Genomic DNA, 23,402 nt, shown 5'->3' with positions numbered 1-23,402 from the left:
AAACAGGAATGTCCCTGAAAAAGACGTTGCTTGGATGGCAGCATATGTTGCTCTAAAACCTGTATGTACCTTTCAGCATTAATGCTGCCTTCACAGATGTGCAAGCTACCCATGCCATGGGCGCTAACACACCCCCATACCATCATAGATGCCTTGTAATTGTACGTTGAGAAACGTTGTTGCAATTAACCTGTTCACCTCTGGCATGTTCCAAACAGGTGTTTTTTGAGAATTCTTCAACTTTCCCAGTTTTTTGTTGCCCCTGTCCCAAGAACATGTGGCAGGCCTCGAATTCAAAACGAGTGAATATTTGCAAAAAAAAAACAATTTATAATTTTGAACATTAAATATATTGTCATTGTAGTGTATTCAATTGAATATAGGTTGAAAAGGATTCGCAAATCATCGTATTCTATTGTTGGGGTTCAATTAGGTTCAGAATTTGTTGTACAGCTATTTTAATAAGAAAATGATTTGTCCTAGGCCCCAACCAAGTCTATCAATCAACACTGGTCAACAGCCAGCATCCTGCAAATGGTGAATTAACACCAGGATTTTTCAACAGTGTTTTTAGCAGGTTTTTGAGCAGCCGATAATGCTATAATGGTGTTAAAGCTTTAGCTAAATTCTAGGAAGCATGTATCTATATAAAATATTCATTCATTCATTATCTGTAACCCTTATCCAATTCAGGGTCGCGGTGGGTCCAGAGCCTACCTGGAATCATTGGGCGCAAGGCGGGAATACACCCTGGAGGGGGTGCCAGTTCTTCACAGGGCAACACACATAGTCACACATTCACTCACACACTTTGGAGTCGCCAATCAACCTACCAACGTGTGGGAGGAAACCGGAGCACCCGGATGAAACCCACGTGTACACGGGGAGAACACACCACACTCCTCACAGACAGTCACCCGGAGCGGGAATCGAACCCACAACCTCCAGGTCCCTGGAGCTGTGTGCTGCGCCACAGTGCCGCCCTTATATAAAATATGTATGATATAATATAATATGCATATAATACATGACCTCAGCCATCTACAAATGACTGTAGATATATTACATACCATCCATTATAAGCTTGCAGGTCAGGGATTTTTATTTTATGAACAATAGTTAAATATGATTCAATTATACAGTAATTCAACAAGGAATATATATATTTACATTTTCTATACGATTTAAAAGAAGTTGACCTTTACTTCATTTGATGAGGAACAATCCAATATCTAAAAGGCTTATTCAAAAGTGCTATTTTATAAGTTGCCATGTTGGTAATACACTGATAACAAATGAATCAGGCCTCATTGCTGCGAGCAGCACATTGCCTCTAAGTGGACAATGGGCGTTACAGCAGCTGTTCTCAGCCTGGTACGTGGGCATGAACAAGTGACACAAGGTGTTTATGTCAGTTATTCATACCTTGGATTCCAGGGACAACAATAGTTTTAAGTTTCACGTCTCTGCAAATTCCTGACTTTAAAAAGCATGAATGTGAGAGACTGTATTGGTCCATGTCAAAATTACTTATGACAGTTTATATTTAGACATCTTTAACCTTTGGTTAAGTAGGTGGCGGGAAGCCTAGTAGCGGAATATATCAAACAGAGCTCTAGCTCTCAGTTGCAGGCTTATAAACAATTCTTTGGTTTTTATTTTATTATTCTAATAATTATTATTATTTTTTAATGCATCCCACAACACTGTGGTTTTTAAAATGATATTCTTGATATTTAGAATTTAGTTGTTGGAATTACAGGCCCACAACCTCTGTACTACACTATACAGCTGACTAAATTAACTTTATTGACTGACAATTCGTGCTGGTGTGAGTGGCCAGTTAATCCTTTTATTCACTAAGAACTTACATGCAAATAAGCCTAAAAAATATACATGTATTTTAAAATATTGTGAAAAATAAATATCTGCTCAGTTAAAAAAAAAAACATGTTGTGCAAACAAGACATTCATTTGTAAATTCTGACACTCAGTTAATGAATTGGAGCCACAGTTGAAGATAATGTGCATAAATGCAAATGTATTTAAATTCAAGATCTCACAAAAATAATACATTCAAAACATGACTGACTACTTTTATGTTTTTCAATATAGCCTGCATTGAGCTAATTATTAATTAATGTTACAAACAACATCAAACCCATTTATTTATATAGAATTCACTGTTTACGTGTCATATCAAGAAAAGTAAGACAAATTTATTTTTTGCTGGATATGCTACATAAGGGCTCTTTAATGCACTTGGATTTCGTATGAAAAATGCTCCGAATGTGATTTAAAAACAGAGTATGTGTTTTTATGCTACAAGAAATATCATGAGCAAATGAAGTATTCAGTGATGTAGCTTCATTTGTTTTTTTCAAAACATTTAAAGTTTCAAATTTTCAGATTCAGACAGACGGGATTTATTAAGTCATATGTTTAAAAAAAATCCTGGGAACTCACTGGGGCATGACTTTTGAGCTGCAGGTAATAGTTAAAAAAGATGTACTGAATTAAGGAGGATGTGTAGAGTTTAAATCATCTGTAGGAATATTTTTGGTTTTTTAGGAAATAGCTTAAAATTCTGATTCCCAGATTTGCGTTTTTAAAGATGCTGACAAAACATATAAACATTTAAAAAACCTTAATCTTTTAACCCTAGATCTGCTTGAAGGAGTAAACAAGGTGTATGTTCAATCATGTTTCCTACGTCAGAAATAAACGCCTGAACAATGTGTTTTTGTAGGCTATTGGCCCTTTAAAGCTTCACAAGTCTGACAAGCTTAATAAATAGCACTGAGTTGTTCTTCAGATAAGACTCCTGGTGTGTTTTAAAAGCAGCCGAGCACCAGAAAGGCGTGTTTTTGTGCTGTAAAGCCTTCATAAATATTAAAGGAAAAAGCCGGAGAGTGTGTAATGGGGGTGCGGCCTTTACGCTGAGAGTGAACGGAAGGGGAACCGCCGCCATCTCCTGGCGTCGAGCTGCCGAGGGTCAATTCATTTACGGGGAAATGGTGTTGTTTTATATCTTTTACGTTAAAATGGGAGCCGTGGAAGGGTAGAATGAACATCGTAGATGTGGTCAAAGGCGTTAAAGAGAGAATTAAAACGAGGAAACTGCTGTCATATCCACATCTCCATGGTGTGTGTATATATACTGTGTGTTTATGTAGTTTTCGTTGCAGTTGTTACAGGAACGCCTCCTATATTTCTACATCTTTCTCCTTATTGACGGCTTTATAAAACAAGCCTTTCCTGTGAGAGAAAGACGAGGCTTTACACTTCATTTTGGCGCCTTTCTTGCACTTATTTTGTGGCTACCGCGCCGGAGCGGAGATCAGATAAACGGTGAGTAACGGTTATTTAACCTTTAGCCTGCTAACGCCGTTAGCTCTCACTTTTTTTTTTAAACCAGGAAAGCTTTTTAATTGAAATGTATATTTATTTCCACGCTAACTAATGCTTATGTACTACTCTCAGACATTAAACTTGTCCAAGAACGTGTAAACGTTGCTGAAAACTGGCTTTTTAGATAGAAATATAACGTTAAGTCTGTCATTTAAGGTGGAGCGGACAGTTCGACTGGAACATTTAACTCCTACTTCAAACATTAACGGTTACTTGACATTGACCAGTTATTCAGGGTCTTTCCTTTCTCCTCAAGGCTCGTGGTTGGAGGTTATATGAGCAAAAACCTGCGTAAATATGAGATATAAGTTAATGTTAGGCGTGCTATTAGCCACTAAGCTAAAGAGTCACTAACGTTAATGTGAACTTCATTTCTTGAGTTTTGAAGTCTATTCAGACACATTTTAACACCCGAAAGCAAATTTCTGATTTACAAAAGCAGTAAAGCTACCTGTTTACTGTTTCATATCAACTGTTGCTTCTCCATGACACTTGTTAGCTGCTAACTTCACGTCCACATTCAATTGTAAGCACTACCTTTTTATATACCTTCCTGGATATAGAACCAGAAATGCGTTTAAAAGACATCATGTCGAAATCATTACAATAGATGACATTAACCTCTGTAATTACATTCTTTATAAGTCATTATAATTACATCCATAACAAGTGCTGTATAAGGATTACATTAGGTTTAATTCCATGAAGACAGGTTTCATTGCCCAGCCAGCACACCTTGATGGGCCCCACATGGGTTGACTTTCTAGGTTTAATAGGGAGGGCTGGTACATGGGCTATTAATGCAACCCAGGTGGACAGTCAAGCAATTCAGGCAGCACAGTTACAATCTGTATACAAGAACCGCCTGGGGTCTTAGTGGGTCCGTTTTTACCCATCATCGTCTCAATAAAAGCCTGTGTTTACTTTTAAATCAATATAGGTGCATGCATAACACTTCATAAGATGGGAGTGTATGATTTCACGAAAACAGATGTCATAACACATTCGGATAATGGCTTCTAAAAAGATTAGGAGGTCATTGTAGTGTTTACAATGTTCTTATTAAATGGTATTGCAGTGCATTATAAAACCTGACGATATGCAGCCATATAAATCATCATCACTCCTAAAGGATTTCGATTTGAAACACTCCATATAGCTTCAATGTAAATAGGTGGTAATATTAAGGTTTAAGTTTTATGTCATCTCAGGAAACAAGCTTGTTCGTAGCTGTTTTTTACTCACACACAGACTGGAGAGTGTGTCATACACAGATTTTGATTTTGAACATTTGTTTACATGCAGTCAAATTCAATACTATCGTGTAAAAGATCTCTCTTCTCATTGGTTGGCCTCATTTCTGTCAACAGTCTAAGCTGAAACACTTCTTATAATAATAGGGCAACTTTAGTAGGCTGCAGGGATGGATGTATGTGTATATGCTGATTTTTTTGAAATTCAGAAGTGGTGGATTCAGGTTTTTAAGTCAGTATTCCATTATATGAACCCTTTAAATTTGTACAGTGGCCAAAATATTTTAATATGAAGGGTTGTCAGGTTTTGCTTTCATGATTTGCTAAAGCTTTTGGGACTTTGCTCCAGGCTTCTCCACACCAGCACTGGAACTATTATCGGTCGACAGCGTTAAGCAATCCTGTTTATTTAATGTGTCATCTGCCACTCCTTATTGTCCGACATGTACTAGGGTTCGGCTTAGATTTCGGCTTGGACAGGATTTTCCGTAACTTTGAACTTGACCCATTGACCCTCAGGTTGTCAGTGTTTGGTGTAAGAATGCAGAGACAAACAATATTTAAGCCTGCATAAACACACACACACACACACACACACACACACACACATTATGGTTTTATGCCTGTCATTGAAGGGCACATATCTTGAGATTCTTAATACTGAATCCAAAATAGGGCTAGGCAATGAAATGCAAATGAATCTAAATGGACATTCAGAAATTCTAATCAACGTAAACTTGCCTGAATCAATTGTATAGAAATTTCTTTTAATTCTCTTCATTCTTTATTTTGTTGATTACTGTTGATAATGTCGTGTACTGTGCCTTTAAAACTATACTATCATGCATGTAGTCACATGATTCTGCCCTATCCTATCTGCCACATGGAAGCAACATGAAGGAGAACCTACCAAGCAACTTGAGCAGCTTGTACCAAAGAAAAATGCTGTGTCTGTCGTTTGGACATGTTTTGACTTTAGTGAAGATGACACTGAACATGAAGCAGTCAAATGTAAACACTGACAAAAAACAGTTTCAGGAACCAAAGTTAATGCCACCAGTCTGTTTCAACACTTTAAGTACAGTCGTATCATCAAATATAAACAGTGAATGGCTCAAAAAACAGAACTTAGAATCGTTCAGCAACGTCAGAAAATATAGCCAGGCTTTAATACTTCAACACATTTACAGTATAAGCCTGGTCAGTGAACTACGAGGGCAAAAACAGAATAATCACGATTTGTGGTCATATCACCCAGCACTAAATCAAACAAGTCATTATTATTTTGCCGAGAGAGTTTTCCTCTGTTAATACAGGCTGTTTTCTTGCTCTCCCTTTAAGACTGATTATATTTTAGTCTTCTCTGTTTTGATTGGCTGCACTCTTTCAAAATTAGGGCATTTTGCTTCAAAGCATTCTGAAAAAAAGTTTTGAACTGAAGTTATGTATGCAGTAAGTTGTAGAACTCTATGGATTCCCTGTAAGGAATAGGCTACTGAGATCTTTGGCCACTCGGAGGACCTTGGATTTCATGTATGATTAAAAATGAATATGAATTTAATTTCCCATTTAACTGACTTGTATCAGCGTAAGTTTTACTAACTCTGAGCACTGTTCACCCGGTCTCCTGGAACTGAACAGCACTGGGCTTTGGGATTTTTAGACAAACTTGAGGAATCCAAAGAAATATTTTTGTACGCTCATTATTAGTACACTATGAAATAAGAAACCTTCCAAGTCCTCGTTTACTTTCATGTTTACCAGCATGGCCCTTGAGCCTGGCATAGTCCAAAAGAGCTGAGTTAGATTATATTATTTCATCCTGTTGTCTATGAAGGAAGTTTTACTGAAACTGATCTAAAAGTGTCTTCTAACGTTTCCTGAAAAGTTCTGACAGGAAACCACCATTTACTGTTACCTTCTAAATATGTAGGTTTCTGTTTGAAAGTCATTTTTATCATACAATTTGTAAAAAATGTAAATGATAGAGTTATCAGATTATGCTTCAAATAAAAATAACTATTTTAAACTGAAATATAAGGCATTGTTGTGGCGGTGCTTGGTGCTTTAGTCAAGTGTTGCATTCATAAGCAGTTCATAAGCATAACATCCTGTGCTGCCAACAGGCGTAGTGTTATTGCTCTTGTATTTAATATTCCTCACTGTACTTTATTGTTTTTCTACCCGTGACAGTATTCCACAAACAAATCTATTTCCTGGACATTGTCATTTTCATAGTAGACTCTACTTTCTGTTTTTTAACCTCTAACCCTCCTCCTCCTCTGTGTCATATTTCTGTGCAGTTTTTGATATTTGCCAGCTCGTGTGGGCCCTGATGTGGCCGAGCGGAGGATTGGAGCAGCGGACAGGCTAGAGACGGACCTGAACACCCACGCAGAACCAGAGAGAGAGAGAGAGTGTCAAGGTTGGCATGTACCGGTGTCAGTTTGATTGATTGATTTTTGAAAATGTAATATATATAAAATATAAAGTGTAAAGTCTTCCCAGATTAGTAGAAGCAGCAGCAAAGAGAGACAACCTACCCATGCATTTCTTTTATTTCAGACAGAAGAAAAGTTTGATGAACATGTGTCGTATGAGTATACTCTGAAATACTCAGAGTATACTCATATAAATAGTGTAAGTGCTTGTTTGAGCAGTAATGCTTGACTCTGAAGCAATGGAATCTGTTAATTCCTGCCTTTCACAGTTATCACAGTCATCAAGACTACACTTTAGATTAATTCATTGGTAGTTCATTACTTGAAAATGTAGGAGCTTGATTCCCACTTTGTGAAATTATACGGACTTCTGCTGATAACGGCATTTGGTGTCTGAAGTTTGTTTGTTATTATTCAATAATAAACCCCACTAAATTTCAGGTTTGTCTAATAGACCTGCCCCTCAGTTCTTCTCCTATTGGATGTAAGCTACTTTCATTGGGACTGAAAGATTACACCCTTTTTCTACCAAAATCACAGTTTGAAACCACCAAATAAATACATTAATTACAGTGTAAGTACCATTTTTCTGAGTAAAATTTACAATTAACATTTAGGTCATTTGGCACTTATTCATATTCTATTATAACATGGAGCTTTAAAATGACAGTGAGATAGACTGAACATAAGCAACCAAACACCAAAGAGCTAATGTCATGACACCCACACTACCGAAAACAAACAAACAAATATGTTTTTACCTTTTGAATCTCAGCCTTACTGCTAAAGAATATTTTACATTGCAGCATTCCTCAGTTAGAGCCACAAATTACATAGGCCTAAACCTGAGGATTGCCCAGAGATGTACTTCAGCATAGGCTAGGGCTAGCTAAACTGAGAAATCCTGCTTTGTAAAGTACCCTCCAGTTAGCACTTTGCTAAACGACTTACCTAAAGCATTGTAAATTGCTTCAGTCTCACTTATTAGATTCCCAATGTGTTTCTTATTACACGCGGTTATCTGTAAAATAAAAAAAAAGTCTTTTAATCAGTTATTGATGTTGTTTTTCATGTGAACCTTAGTATTGGTATTCCCACACTTGAACATAAATGAACATTGTGGAAGGTAGGTGTGTGTGTGTGTGTGTGTGTGTGTTTGCTTGCAGTGCCCTTTGTCCAAGAGTGTATTAGTGTTATTGACCTTGTTTTACAATCTCCCAGATTTCACAGGAAGCAGATAGCCACCTGTTGCCATGTCGACCTCATCGCTAAGACGACAAGTTAAGAACATTGTTCACAATTACTCTGAGGCAGAGATAAAGGTGAAAGTTGCTTCTTTCTCTTCAGCACCTCCCTTATGCATCTACAGCTTCTTAAAATTCTAGTCGCACACACGGCATTTTTAAAAGTGATCTTATCAGACCTGTCAGTGGATAATTAATGGTAAAATGTCAGTTTTTTAACTCTTTGCATGAATTAAAAATGTGCAATGTGTTATAAAATGTCATAGAAGTTTAAATTAGTTGATAAATTAAAAAGCTGCTGTTGATTATAGAACTTATATCTTTTACAAATGACAAACCTAATGTGTGATTGTATCTGAACAAATCTTTTCACTGTGGTATCACTTCCGTTTTTCAGATCTATATTTACTACCACTTGCGAGTAGTCTACATACTGAAAGTTACATGCTGGCTGACGACCAGGAATAGATTTGCACTTTAAAAAAGCCCTTTCTTTTCTGTTCCTGTGCAGTATTGATTACTTGTAAATATTTAAAGGCTTTAAAGGGAAATTGATTAAGCTTAAAGGACTAGGATTTTGGAGAGGGAAAGTGAGCTTTCACTCAGTTTTATTTACTGTCTTTTCTGCAGGTCAGAGAAGCAACCTCAAATGACCCCTGGGGTCCGTCCAGTTCTCTGATGTCCGAGATTGCAGATCTGACATATAACGTAGTGGCCTTCTCTGAGATCATGAGCATGGTGTGGAAAAGACTCAACGACCATGGCAAAAACTGGAGACACGTGTATAAGGTCAGTTCCACGAATGAATAATAAATAATCTAGAAAATTAGGGCAGGACCAAATATTGTATGCATTTATGTAAATAAGGTACGTTTCCTGGACAGATAAAATAAGAATCCTTCATGTAATATGTTAAAAATGCAGATTTCAACTAATTACTTAATGCTTATAAGCGGCTAAAACCAGTTGAAGCCAGCAGCAATTGGAATTGTAGTTTAATACCAGCACATTGATGGCAGACCCAGGAGACCTTGGGTGTGGATGTGGGTGGGGCCAGAAGGGGGAGCTGTCTGTGCATTCTGTGTATATCTCATTGACTGAGATTGCCAAATAATATACTGTGTTTGGGCGTCTGGTGTAACGATAATAATTATCAGAGTAAATATATTATTATAATATAGTAAAACGTAGCTATTATCATCATCATTTCCACTTAATCCATTTCAGTCTTGTGGTATGTAGCTATTAAAGGACCAGTCATTTCGTTGAAAGTAATTAGTGTTCCTTTAAATAATTTTCACAAATGATTTGAAATTATTAAGTGATTAAGTGTTTTTCTTGTGGGTTTTGGCCAAACGTATTTATAATATTTTGCGTCTCCCACGTTTTATTGGTCTGTTAACAAGTTTATGTGTCACTCATGTTGCCTTTTGTGTTTCCAGGCTATGACTCTTATGGAGTATCTGATAAAGACGGGTTCAGAACGAGTGGCTCAGCAGTGCAGGGAAAACATCTATGCTGTCCAGACACTCAAAGATTTCCAGTACATAGACAGAGATGGCAAGGACCAGGTAACAGCAACATATATATAGATGGAATGTGATGGATCGCTAGGATTGTAACCTGTAGATATGATATGTTATCTATTTTGACAAATAGTCACATGTATCATATAGGGCATAAATCTGTTGAAAGCTATGTGTTTATAACTACTGTGTATCAGTCATTCTCTAGCCCAAGCTTGGCTTGTTCATAGTAACTCTTGGCTCAACACATCACATTTCGTGCTTTTTACGTGTGTAGTATGGAGATAATTGGTATCCACAGTGGGTGCCCATTAAAGTATCTGAATTAACTAATCATCGGGTGTCTGCAAACATTTTAACATCTAGTGTATTATAATATTAAGCATGAATTTATGATCTGCAGTTGTGTGTATATGTTATGTATAAGCATTAAGTAAGAGTGAGATGGCAGCAGTTTGTATCTCATTTGTTTTACCTCAGTTATAAAGGAATTGAAGGGCTGTGTATCTTAACTCCAGCAGCTTCCATTCACACTCAAGGCCTTGTAGTACAAAAGAGAAAATCAGGGCTATATAAAACCCTCCTCCCACACAAGTATGTACACACACACACACACACACACACACACAAGGGTGTACTTCAGCCCACTCTTCAAACTCTCTGGATATTTAGGGTTAGGAATCACCCACAACTGCCCATTCTTCACTTTCAGCTAATGCAAACACACACACTGCTCTACTTTGAAGAGCTCCCAACTGTGTAATTAGTGTAACCTTTGGTTCTGAACTGTAGGGCACAATATCTGGGCTACAGGGGAGGAATATTATTGGTCTAGAGATTAATATTAACTGAGTTTATTTTTTTTTAACGGTTGCTGCAATGCAGACACTGTTTAGGATCTTTGTAACATAACTTCAGAACTTTGCAAATCTCACCTTTCATTTAATTGCCAATGAAAGCAGCCATTGTGTAAGATTTGAATAATTGTGTTTTTAGTGTGAGGGTCAAAACAGAATAACAATAATAATAATTAAGGGCTGTGTGAAGCTCCACTTCCTTTCAGACCCTTAGTGGTTAGTACTTGTCTTACAGTGGAAGGATGAACCAGACCTGTGGATTTGTTTAGACCTGACATGGGAGTGGTACTTGAATTGTTTTTGTTTTTGTCTGTTCTCTATTAAAGATGAAACATGCTGTGTGTGTGATGAGAACAGTTTTGGTGTGACACTATCACAAATATTAGAAGTCCCTCTTTTTCTACATCAGTACAGTAATCCCTCGTTTTTCGCGGGGGATGCGTTCCAAGACCACCCACAAAAACGAATTTCCGCGAAGTAGAGGAAAGATATTTTTTAATGTATTTAACGAGTGTTTGGACTTTTAAACCCCTCCCTGTTGCTGTTAACAACCCACCCTTTGCATTAAACAGTCGTTCTATAATGTTTTTCAGCTGGAACTACATGTGATATCCTACCAGTTTCTTTAATAGAGTCATTCCTAAGCTGTGATTTAGCGTCAGTAAATTTCACTCGGATGTGGACATGAACAATACATGTACTGTACGTAAGAAATACTTGTAAATGATATATTTTGTCACCTACAGACCTAGTCTAATACATGTAAATAATAAAAAAAAAGCCCCCCTTGAAAAAACCCGCGAAGTAGCGAATCCGTGAAAGATGAACTGCGAAGTAGCGAGGGATTGCTGTATTTATTTTTGCTTTAATTTGTATTTATTCAAGTAGGTTGTCATGAAGGTCTCTGACTTTTGCACAGTAACTGCTACATAATTTTGTATGTGGTGTTTAGCATACGTTTCAGATAGGCTACATGTTTGGGTATCGTGTAGCCAGCGATCCAGCTGTCGGATAGCTTTGCTGTTAAAAAATATATGTGAATAATATATTCACATAATATATTCAAATCTAAATTCATAATATATTCAATATATAAAGTTTTAATGACATCATCACCATCAATATGTCGTAGTACAGATGGGCATTTTAATTCTAATTAGATTGTAGGTAGTGTTAGAGAAACGTTTGTAGAGATTAATATGCATTGACTGAGTATCTGTATGTTTTTAGGGTGTGAATGTACGAGAGAAGGCCAAGCAGCTGGTGACACTTCTGAAAGATGAGGAGAGGCTACGAGAAGAAAGGATCCATGCACTCAAGACCAAAGAGAAGATGACACAGACTTCCTGTGGTGAGTCCGCTTGGTGGACAAATGCAGATATTTAACATTTAATGGAAATCATCTACAATAACCTGTTGTGTCTTTATGTTGAGCTCCTTTTAATCTATAAGAACAGGAAAATTAATTTTTAGGTCAGGCTTTTAATCAAGGCAAAAGAGGAGATGCTGATTGGTGGCTACTAGCCTCTTTTTGTTGTTACCCGTATGTTTAGTATTCATGTTAGCATGTTTGTGGAAGGTATTTCTTAAAGTGCTCTTTAACAGGCAGAGGGTGCTAGATGGCAGCTGCTAGCATCCATTGATTTTAAGCACGCATTTATTTGTTTGAGCTGGTTCTTAGTCCCAGGAATATTTGTTAATTGCTGGCTTTTTTGTTTGAGCTTTTCCCTTAAGATCTTCTTAACAGACAGAGCGCTCTAGTTAATTCACCAATGGGACTTGAACCGAGTCCTGGGAGGAAGGCTTAGCCCCGCCCACTTTTTGGAGCAAACGCTTCTGTAGTGATAATGCCTAGCTGTTTAACCCCCAGCGTCTTCGGCTCCCTCGGCTCCCGGTTTAGGAGGACTCCACTCGGGCCCGGAATCAGACCAGGCCTGGCCTCAGAGCACTGGGGAGGAGGACCTGCAGTTGCAGCTGGCTCTGGCCATGAGCAAAGAGGAGGCGGAGCAGGTAAAGTCCCTTAAACAATCAACTGCTGGTTCCCCAGTGTGCAGGTAAACTTCAAACTCAGAGAAAAGGCTCAGACATTTAACTTGAAGAGAAGAGCTATACAAATTTAACAAGTTAGTTTGATGTTTGCTGCTTATTAATTAAATTTTTTGTTATAGATTAATATTATTTTTAGACATTCATCCAGACACACATTATAATATCTTGCAGAAGAAAACACACTTTTCAGATAATTAAAATTCAGAAATGCCATTTGAATTTGAGTAGAAAGATATTCCTAATGTGCTTCCTGACTTCCTGTCAAGCTCATTCCCCTGTTCAATGCCTCAACATGTAAAATGAACAGAAGTGAATGTCCTAGCTCACATTTGCTTTCTTATATTTCATACTATTTGGACAACTTTAATGCAGTGATGCAAATTCCTTGGGAATAATTTCAAATGGCATTTTTAGAGATCTTAAATTCAGGGACCTGGTAGTTAGATACTACTAGAGTTGAGCTTTATTTTATCTCTGGGTATGTGTGCATGCATGGCTGCTACAGAAGCAGCATTGTTTACATACTCGTCTGTTTAATTTGTGGCTTTCTTAGATTGGAAGCTATATTTCCTTGGGCAAAAACCCAATCCTGTGATATTCCACAAAGCAATAATAATAAACGGTGAGACGTGGATGACTAAACAAATCTAATGTTGGTCGGTTCAGGCCTTTGTTGGTTGATATAACGGAATTAGCAGTTAGTATTCTCATGCAAGCGCGTTGAACTACAATGATGTTGGCAATTTTAAAAGAAGCAGTGGTGCTTCATGTGTTGAAAGAACAGTCTAGCCATTTTGGTAGTAGTTTGTAATTGGAGCATAACTGGAAATGACATAAAGGAACATTAGGTTCAAGATCACTGACCTGTTATGAAGTTAATAGCACTGCCATCAGCATTTGTGTTAGTATTGCGAACGTTTTATGCACACACATGCCTAATTGAAATAAAGTATAGCTCTTGCTTTACAGCCTTTAGAGTGCTGCTTCTGTCCTTTCTGTACCTTCAGTTAACCATCTTCAGAAAAGCTTCTTTCTGGACACTTTCCTTTTTAACCAGCTTTTTTTCCAGACTTGCTGTCTCTTTTACTCACTTCCTCACTCTCACTCACTCTGGTTTTAGTTTAGAGAGTGTAACTGCTGCTCTAAGGCCCTTGAGACTTTGCCTAAGCTTTGTGCACAAGGCCCCGCTCACTCACTCACTCACGTTCACTCATTCACTCCTGTCCTTGCCCTCCCCCTCCCCCCCCCCCCCACCCAGAAAAGCGTGGGCCCGCTGGAAGATGCTGATCTCCGCTACGCGCTCTCTCTCAGCAAGGAGGCTCACCAAGAGGTCAGGGCTCCAGGTCCACCCAAATCCACAGGGTTATCATACTCTTCAGCACACGTCAAACCTCAATCAGTAATCAGTGCTATCAATGCTTAGTATGCTATCACTCTCAAATGGAGCCTCGATCTACTCCAGCGTAATCAGAGTATTACTTTCAAGGAAGGGAGATCGAAATGTGGTGACAATTACAAGATAAATCATTTTAATTCTAAATAATCAGTTTGGAATGGAGCCTCGATTAGCTCCAGTGTAATTTGAGTGTTATCAGTTATTAGAAAAGGCTACAGCAATGTTACAGAATTTATATTTTATTATGAATTTGTGCTATGTAAATAATTATTTCAACTTTTAATTCAAAATACACTTCAAATTTGCCAGCTTAATCCCTAAGAGTGTAATTTTCAGAACACTCGAAAACAAGGGATGTGCAATTTTTGATTTTACCGCTCAGAATTTATTTGTTTATTATTAATAATCAAGTCCATTTTTAATTAAAAATGATATGTTTGCAGTATGATCAGTTTTTAATCAAGCCTCAAAATACTACAGCTTAATCTCATGGTAAAATCCAGTTTGGTGACATCTTTTTTAAAAGGTATGTACATAGGGACTTTTATTATATAGGAATAAGCATTGATTAACATGCTTTTAAAAGTGTATACAGCTGTTTCTCAATACAAAGTACTTTAAGTTCAAACTGCTGTACCTGGTAGTCCGAGTACAAACTCCGGTAGATGCAGTGGTTATGTAATTGGAACGCCGGTGTACTTGATGAGTCCCTGTCTCTGTGGCATGAAAAAATTAATAGCGCTGAGGTTTGTACGAAATGCATTCTGGGATATCTGACTCTCTCCAGTCTACAGAAGTCACGTCCCAGTACATTCTCAGTAATACGGGCAGAGCAAGAACACATCCGGGTATTTGAACTGTACTTGTCTAGATGTGGACTTTTAAATGGAACAGTACTTGGGCTGAGACTGATGACCTTTCCCAAGAACACGAGAACACAAGTACAGACACGAACACGTATTGAGAAACAGCTTATGTCTTTATGAACAGTACTTCAACATTTAAAAAGCTATTTAACGCTTATGTCTATTTAATGAAGTCCTATGAAGATGGCTTTTAAATAAAGTGTTACGTCATGTTCTCTGGTTTGTTTCTGTAGTAGAAATATTTAGTTTCTGTTTTTTATGCTTTCAGTGTTGTATTTTTGCATGATAAAATTAAGCTCTTGATTAAAATATAAGTCACAGTTGTAATTAAAGTAGCGATCAGTCATTTTCGTCATTGAGCCGCCTTCACATTATACTGACACCTAGTGGCTTGGATGTGTCAGGAATTCTTGACTAAACTTGTAGTAATCATGGGTGCCCCCGTTTGAATGCGGCTGCTCTAGGCAGGAGAAACTGATTCATTCAGAGACTGGAGAATAAAAGATGGAGAAAATGTAAGTGGAATAAAAAATCACTTCAGTGTGGCGTAAATGACTGATTGTTGCTTTAATTTCACTAGAATTGAAACAAAGTCAGTGCCATCAAACTCATTTCCTAATCTGAGCAGGAAATGTTTATCAAAAAACGGGTGAGGCATATTTCCCATGAGCCCCTCATGCTGGGCTGGGTGTAGTGATGTGATGGTGGCATGTGATTCGCAGGAGGAGCGTCTACGAAGGGGAGATGACCTCAGGCTGCAAATGGCTATAGAGGAGAGCAAGAGGGAGAAAACCAAGCCTGAGGAGGTGTGTGTTTTTAGCTTTTCTAGATATGCAGTTAAAGCAATTGTGTTTTCAACAATCCAGTTTACACAAATTCTCCTAAATGTTTAAAGAGCCCTAGGGCCATGACACATTCATTTACTACCAGTTAAAAAAGGTCAAGCCATAGTCAGACACTAATATACCCACATGTGAACAGAATGAAAATCGTGAACATATTAAATAATGTTATATTCTAAGCCAATAACATATTAACAAATGACTGTTGATCTGAGCTCACTTCTCGCTCTTGACATGCTTCTACATAAAGCTCTCTATGGTGTAGTATTAGTTTTACAGGACAAAGACCAAACATGAAATAAGGAAGTATTCTTTGTTAATAGAGAAAGAAATGTAGACATCTGTGAGCATGTTCTTCTCTCTCTCAGTCTGCTCTGATGGAGTTAAGTGCGGTCGATCCTTGGGGAACTTCAGCAGCCCCCAGCTCCTCAGGCCCTTCTCCCCCTCCATCAGTGACACCTGCACCAGCTGCTGGGCCCTGGGGTCCGCCAGACCCTTGGGGGGCCGCTTCCCCTTCCTCTCCTCCCAGTGCAGACCCCTGGGGTGGGGGGCCACCCTCAGTAGCCCCGCCCCCAGACCCCTGGGGCGACTCTGCCTCCTCCAAAGTCAACTCTGACCCCTGGGCCTCCACAGGTGAGTCGAGACATGTTGCTATAATAATTTATTAAATTACAACTTTTATACTTGAATGCTTACATTTTGAATTACTGTAAAATACACTTAAGACTGAGGAAATTTGTAGAAGCAAAAGAAGGCATCAACACGGGCCATGCCAAGCACGCATTACATGAATAGATGTTTTTAAAAAAATGTAGAGAATGAAATAAGAGGTCAGAAAGGGCTGAACACCACGCTGAGAACTGTGGGAACCTCTCTCACCATCACACACAGATTCCCAGTATGTAACGTTTTTTATCCACATGCTTTGTACACAGGACGCACAGCTACTGTCTGTTTTTTTTCACTGCAGCTCTGCGTCCAGATTTTGGGCATTATTACTGTAAAAAGTAACAGCAACAGTCTAAAACTGTCTTACACACCTTTATGGTTAAACTTTGTCGATTAATCTGCAGTTCACGTGCGTCCTGAACCACGGGGGACAATCCGTACACCACTGTTCCACCACAAAATGTTTGGATCTGTACATTCAGCTCCAAAGTGAGGTCCCATCCCTGGCACTGCCTCGTGTGTTTACCCTGAGTTTACTGTTCATGTATGTTTTCATGTGTGTTTGTGTTATTGTCTGATCCTTGAACTCTTGTGTGCCTCCCCAGCTGTGACCCCCCCTAGTGCCGACCCCTGGGCCGCTGCCCCATCCTCACTCTCAGGGTCATCTGACCCCTGGGCTGGAGATGGGGTCGCCCCTGCCTCTGATGGCCTGACCTCTGACCCCTGGAGTGGCCCCTCTAAACACACTAATGGCACAGGTACACACTCCACATAGATACATGGTCAGGAAAAAAGCTATTCTCCTGGTAGGTGTTGGTGTATTTTTTTTGTTTGCTAACGGTACAAAGGGTGTGAATATATCTTCAACCATGGTCTTAATGTCCAAGTGTGTACATTAAAGGTACAGCGCATTTTTCCAGAAGGTTTGAACTATAAAAACAAAACATGAGATGGCTTTGTAAAAATCAGTTCAACTTAAACTTCCAATGGCAAGTGAACCCTTAAAAGCTCATCTCTGTTCAGTAAGATGTGTTGAGAAGTTATTTCCAAGATAAACAAAAAAATCCCTTTATGCCTTAAAAGTGGCTTAGATGGAAGTCTACATCGTTGCCTTCATTTTGTATGCATGGGTTGTGAATATGCAATTAGTCTCCATCTGTATATCCACCCACACCTTCTCTGCTTGCCTGTAGATTTGGCTAATCTGGAAACCCATAGCCCACAACTTGATGGGATATAGGGTTTACATTATAAGGCTTATGATGTAACAAAACCCTGGTTTTCAGAATTTGTCCTTTTGGAACACAACAGTTTCAAAGCAGAAATGCTCAGCCATGGCACAGACTGATTAATTTCTATCTTTTTCTTTTTTAGTGTATGGTCACTTCCTTCTAACAGTAATTTCGACATGTTTTCCTGAACTTGGACATGAACAAAAAACCAGTGAGCAGAGGCCAGTGAGAAGTTGTTGAATTCAGTCAGTGAATCAAAGCAAATCAGTTTATTTGTGACATAGTCGTACAGGGTACAGCCAGCAGTGAAATGCTTTGTTGACTACTCACTCACAAGAAAAAGAAATCAAAGTCAGACTAGGATTTAATCTTTAAGAAAAGAACCATATACAGGAGGTCCTCGGGTTACGTCAGTCCCGAGTTACGATGCTACATGGTTACGACACATCTCCCATTTACTGTATAAAGCCTTGTTTCGACTTAAGTGGTTGTGCGTTGTAAACGTCGTAACGTGAACTTCGTGTGTGGTGTGCGCGGCTGAAGAATGCACGGTTACACGGCTCAGTACCGAGGAGGATAGGTGTTAGGATAGGATCAGTGCTAACAGTATGTTATTTACGTACAGTATGTTCCGACTTACACTGAAAATCGGTTTACGACACGACGTAGGAACGGATCAACGTCGTTAGTAGAGGACCCCCATATGTAAATGGTGTGTGTGTGACCTCAAACGTATATTAATGGGGAAAATATATATATATATATATATATATATATATACTGAGATAATATAGCTTAGGAAAAGTGTAATAAAATAGTGTGCAATAAGCAAAAATGTGCAAAAATATCTAGCAGGAGGTAGATTATAGTAAACATTAAGCAAAAGTCCATCAGAGGTGTAACTAATTTGGCAAAGTAAGCTTGTTTAAACATGAAATATGCTTCTGTGTCCCTGGGCCTTGAAAGTAAATATTTAGAATAGTCCCCGATTTCAAAGTTTCTAATGTCTGCTTGAATTTTTGGTTTAAAAAGTGACCTGAAATGTTAGTCATTCAGCTTTGACTTTTTCTTCCCCCGTTCTCTACCATCATGTTTATGCTTTACTGACTATTCAGTGTGTGGGAGGCAACATCATTTATTTATTGAGAAACTTCTACCTCCCTGGGTCTCTACAGCTGATATCTTTCTCGTTTTCTTTTCAGTAGGAGACTCGGAGAGTAGAGGGTCCACAGTAGGGGCTGGAGATGGAGGGAGTACGGGTTCTCCAGTGCCCTTTGACCTCTCCTCTCTTGGCTCTTCGCTGCCAATCCGGAAAACACCGGAGTCTTTTCTGGGACCCAATGCGGCGCTTGTGGATCTGGACTCGTTAGTTTCATCTAAACCCAAACCCAAACAGACTCCCCCTACAATGGCCTCCTCTCATAACCCTTTCCTACAGACACAAGGTGACGTGTTTTAAAGGCTTTTCATTACTCTCACTACATCATTAGTGAGAACACTGTGCTGCATTGCAAATACATAGTAATCATTTTTTAGACACTAATAATTAGGAAGTCTTTTTCATTTTACAAAAGTAGCTCTTTTGACCTTTCTACGTGAATCAGTTCAGCTGATCCTGTAAATTCAGAATTCACACCATTCACAAACACACGTTTAGACAGATTTGTAAATGTTCTGTTACAATGTGGCATGCTTTACCTCTTGGGGATTAAGCACTAGATCCAATCACCTTCTCATCACACACATGGCTACACTTTTTTTTTTAAATGCGTATGCTAAAGCTAATTTCACACCAGACATCGTAAATGCACCGCAACACGTGATGGGACGTGCAACTCTATTAATCAGTGTAGCCTTTCACAGAACATCATGCCGCACCACAGTGGTGACAGGTGTATGAAGGGCAAAAGTGTGTTTTGGGTCTATGTTTGAAGCATGCTGCATACAGCAGTCTGTCAGTTTCTGTGCTGAAACTGTACAGAAATCAGCAGTTGAATTCAGCTGAATGTAGAGTCTAGGCCAAGAAACATAAAAAAAACAGCTGTTTTTTAAATTTTGGCAGCATTTCTAGAGTGCAAACCTGACCTTGTACAAGTAATGAGACCAACAGCCTGATGTGGCAACAAGTCAGTTTTTTTTTTTTTCCTTCTCAAACTAAAACTGTTCATATGTTTAGTCTACATACAGATTATTTAAGCAATATACATGGTATTATTACAGCAAAATGCAGGGTAAACAAACCACTTTTGCCTCATGATGCCCATGTTTCACGTCCAGTGTGAAATCAAAAGTGTCGCAGAGTGGTCCAAACACTCCCTGCGCACCACTTCTGGTTTGAAATCAGCCTGTGTGCTGCATTTAGCCTTATCGCTGGGCACTTCTTAACACTCTCTTTGTGTTCTCTCAGGCTCATCCTCTGCTCCAGGGATGGCCGTGACCCCAGGCAGTACCATCTCCAGCCGAGGGGTGTCTCCCACGCCGCCACCGACCTCTAACCCCTTCGGCGTGACCCCGATGGCATCCATTTCTCCACAGCCGTCCTCTCTCGGCCTGAGCCAGCTACGCACCAGCCCCGTCCCCCCGAACCCGATGCTAGGCCACATGCCGACCCCTGGGTTGGGGATGGTTCAACCCATGCCAGGAATCGGAGTGCCCATGGCCCCTGGGATGGGTATGGGAATGGTACAGTCTGGCTCCATGGGGATGCCTTTTGGTGGGATTTCTCCAGCAGGAAACTCCCTGATGATGGGCTCAGGTCCTGTCCCTCAACCCACCCTTGTTTTAGGTGGCCCCTCAGCAGTGGGTGGAGTCATGGGGGGCGGGGCTTCAGTGGGAGGTAGTGGAGCTACCGGCACCAGCACCAATCCTTTTCTTCTTTGAGATTTTACCACAACGTTTCCCCCCTCTCTCCTGTGTTTTTTTTATTTTTTTTTTTATTTAATCTTTTCCACACTTTGACCTGCCTGGCTCACAACCCCACACCTACGAACACAGTTTGTGTTGAGAAGCAAAATGTGTGTACATCACTGTATTTAAAGAAAAAAAGAAACAATCAAAATCAACATTGTAATAATTTCACTTTTTTTCTTTTCTTTTTCTTTTTTTGGGCTCCATTTCGTTTTACAGAGGGGGAAAAATGCAAGCTAGTGGGAAAGAGGTAGAGGTCTATTTATTTCACTTTTAATTCATTTCAGGATAAGAAGAGACTGATGAAGGAATGCGAAGGGTCATTCAATGAATGCAGTCACACAAGATTATTATAATTATTAATCTTGATATTAATAGTATTGCACAGAAATTGAAGGATAGGTAAAAACGAGGGAATAATGAGAAGGGAGAGGGATAATGAAACAATATTAGCCACTAATGAACTGATAGATTCAAATCTTACGCACCTCCGTTTGAACAGAGGGAAAGGAAACCTTTTGAAGGAGATGACGATGAATGAGCGTTTAAACCTCCCACTGATCAGACTGAAACAACTCACCATTTTTGCATTTCAGCCAACTTTCAACAGCTTGTACTGCTTTTAATTTAATTCAGTATGTAATTTTTTTTGTAATTTATTACCAGTTTGTTTTTTTCCGAGTCCTGGGAACAAATAAACCAAGGAAAATCACACTGATACAGCCATTGAATGAGAAGCCTGCTTGAGCTTACTTTACCCAGCAGCATTTTTAGCGCAGACTGACAAAAGTGGTTCTTTAATACACTTCTGAGTGTCTGGATGTGAAGTCACATGAAAGAATTTGGGCTCCCTCTGGTCAAATGGCATGTTATATAGGTTCTCTATGTGAAAAAATTGTGTGTTGTTGTTTTATTTTAGCCCTGAGTCTCTTATTGTTCATACTGAATCTTTAGGCATTGAACCAAACGTTGTAAACAAATGCCATATTTAAAAATATGGGTTTGGTGGCAGCTACCACATATGTCATCTTCATATGTCATCTTTTATCAGATGTTCTAGATCAAATAAGCCCTGAAAACCCACGTTCCCCCTGCAGCTGTAATTCAGTGCAAACCAGAGAGGCAGTCAGTCACCGGTGGATCTCTGCTAAGCCAAAATTCACCACACGTGCACACGGTAAGACTGTTGTGTGCTTTTCAGATGTGAGTATAGAATGTTTAAACTGGCTTCAAGCCTTGTTTTAAAATAACCAAACTATGTAGTTTGTACGTAGAGCGCCTTCACATTAAAACAACAAATGATACGGATTTGATTCAGGGTTGTATTTGGTTGGTATAGACATATTTGGTCGTTTTAGTATCTGAGGTCTCAGCCTTATCCACTTTAAGACTTACCTAATTATCGTTAGAAAGCATAGGCTGATAAGAAAACATAACTGCAGTGCTTCAGTTCTTAACCCGGGCAATGTGCCACAGATATCAGTGGACATAGAGTAAACAGATTTAACTAATGTGGGTTTGTTTTACACCACGTAGCAGCATTTTATTCCATTAGTGTGTTTCTGTTTCAGGATTACTCATGATGTTTCACTAAAGCATTTTATATTTAATTGTAGTTATAAAAGAAGTAGTTCAACAAAGTAGCTTTTTAAAGGAACACTAGGTTGGATTTGGGTTTTTTGCTCCAGGCATCGTCCTACTGTAATTCCTTTTTACAGCACTGTATTGAAATCAATGGGGACGGGGAGGAAGGTGGGGTGGTTTCCTACCCTCCTCTAAAGGTTTCATGGAGCAGATTCATGAGCTTGAGTAGCAAAGACAGAAGCTCTATTCTCCCCATTACAGTCAGTGGAGAGTCAGTGATTTTGAAGCTCAAATTTTAAGGTAAAAATATGTCGTATTCCTTTTAAACAAGCAGTTATTTTTACCACCAAATTTATAAGTGTTCATTATTGTTTAACTCATGTCCAGTTTAGAACCAAATTCCATTGTAGTCTCCAAAATGAACCAGTTTATGCCCCATGGTGTGGGTCCCCTTCATGGGGATGGCCATGACTAACTGACGCAGCGCGGAATCCCGACCACCGGAGAAACATTGGACAAGACTGTTGCTGATTGCTCATTAAATTTGTTTTCAAATAGAAGACTCTACTGCCGTTTGACCGAGGGTGCACAGATTTTTACATATGACTGATATGTGTGTGTGTTTTTTGTATCCCACCACTGTTTATTACATAAAAACCCTCATCTTTTGTCTCTCTTGTGGGTGGTGGTGGTGATGGGAAACACTTTGGGTGTCGATGTAGTTTTTTTTTTTTTTTTTTTTTTCATTTGATTTTTCACAGGTTTCTGTCATGTGACTCCTTCGGTCGGGACACAAGATTCCGTTTTGTCCTCACTTTTCACAACCCCAAACCTCCACTACCCTCAGACAAATGGGGTCAGACTTTAAAAAAAAAAATGCTTCTAAAAACCTGCAAGACGTGAAATTAATATTTGAATTACATCCAGAGATGAAATTGGGGACTGAATAACAAATTCATGCTGTTATTCTTAATTTAGTTTTGATGAATTATTTTATATATGAAGATATTTCTCTTATATACGGGGTAAGCTTGAGAAACCCCCCCAAAAAACAACAAAAAATACAGAAAGAAAATCAATTGATGTTGACTGTGACATTCACATTTGAAACAAAAATAATGGAGG

At 38.9% G+C, this 23,402-nt stretch overlaps 2 protein-coding genes across 6 annotated transcripts in view; one reads left to right on the top strand and one right to left on the bottom strand.

Annotated features, from left to right (window-relative positions):
• sbk3 (SH3 domain binding kinase family, member 3) overlaps positions 1 to 3,928 on the bottom strand; it is a 16,983-nt gene extending 13,055 nt beyond the window's left edge. The window contains exon 1 of the mRNA XM_066682993.1: positions 3,863 to 3,928. The gene's annotated coding sequence lies outside the window, so the exon portion shown is untranslated. The remainder of the gene's footprint in view (positions 1 to 3,862) is intronic.
• On the top strand, positions 2,876 to 23,402 carry epn1a (epsin 1a). 5 transcript variants are annotated; one of them, XM_066682986.1, is made up of 13 exons: positions 2,876 to 3,351; positions 6,968 to 7,089; positions 8,327 to 8,427; positions 8,980 to 9,138; positions 9,792 to 9,920; positions 11,963 to 12,083; positions 12,603 to 12,742; positions 14,040 to 14,111; positions 15,766 to 15,849; positions 16,254 to 16,518; positions 17,160 to 17,312; positions 18,992 to 19,231; positions 20,194 to 23,402. In XM_066682986.1, the coding sequence occupies exons 3-13, from the start codon at positions 8,359 to 8,361 to the stop codon at positions 20,664 to 20,666; spliced, it is 1,905 nt and encodes a 634-aa protein (XP_066539083.1). In that variant the 5' UTR covers positions 2,876 to 3,351; positions 6,968 to 7,089; positions 8,327 to 8,358; the 3' UTR covers positions 20,667 to 23,402. The 5 variants fall into 5 exon arrangements, with proteins under 5 accessions (XP_066539083.1, XP_066539084.1, XP_066539082.1 ...); XM_066682987.1 differs by having other exon boundaries at positions 2,877 to 3,351; positions 8,327 to 8,385; positions 18,989 to 19,231; XM_066682985.1 differs by having other exon boundaries at positions 2,878 to 3,351; positions 18,989 to 19,231.

This window comes from Hoplias malabaricus, chromosome 10 (genome assembly GCF_029633855.1).
Source record: "Hoplias malabaricus isolate fHopMal1 chromosome 10, fHopMal1.hap1, whole genome shotgun sequence".
Classification (NCBI taxonomy): domain Eukaryota; kingdom Metazoa; phylum Chordata; class Actinopteri; order Characiformes; family Erythrinidae; genus Hoplias; species Hoplias malabaricus.
This window is presented reverse-complemented; position numbering and strand designations above follow the sequence as displayed.

Excerpts from the sequence above, each read along its gene's own strand:
- epn1a (XM_066682985.1), top strand. The coding sequence starts at position 8,359 with ATGTCGACCTCATCGCTAAGACGACAAGTTAAGAACATTGTTCACAAT. Across the intron at positions 12,084-12,602 it reads GATGACACAGACTTCCTGTG|CGTCTTCGGCTCCCTCGGCT; the intron begins GTGAGTCCGCTT and ends TTTAACCCCCAG. Across the intron at positions 16,519-17,159 it reads TGACCCCTGGGCCTCCACAG|CTGTGACCCCCCCTAGTGCC; the intron begins GTGAGTCGAGAC and ends GTGCCTCCCCAG.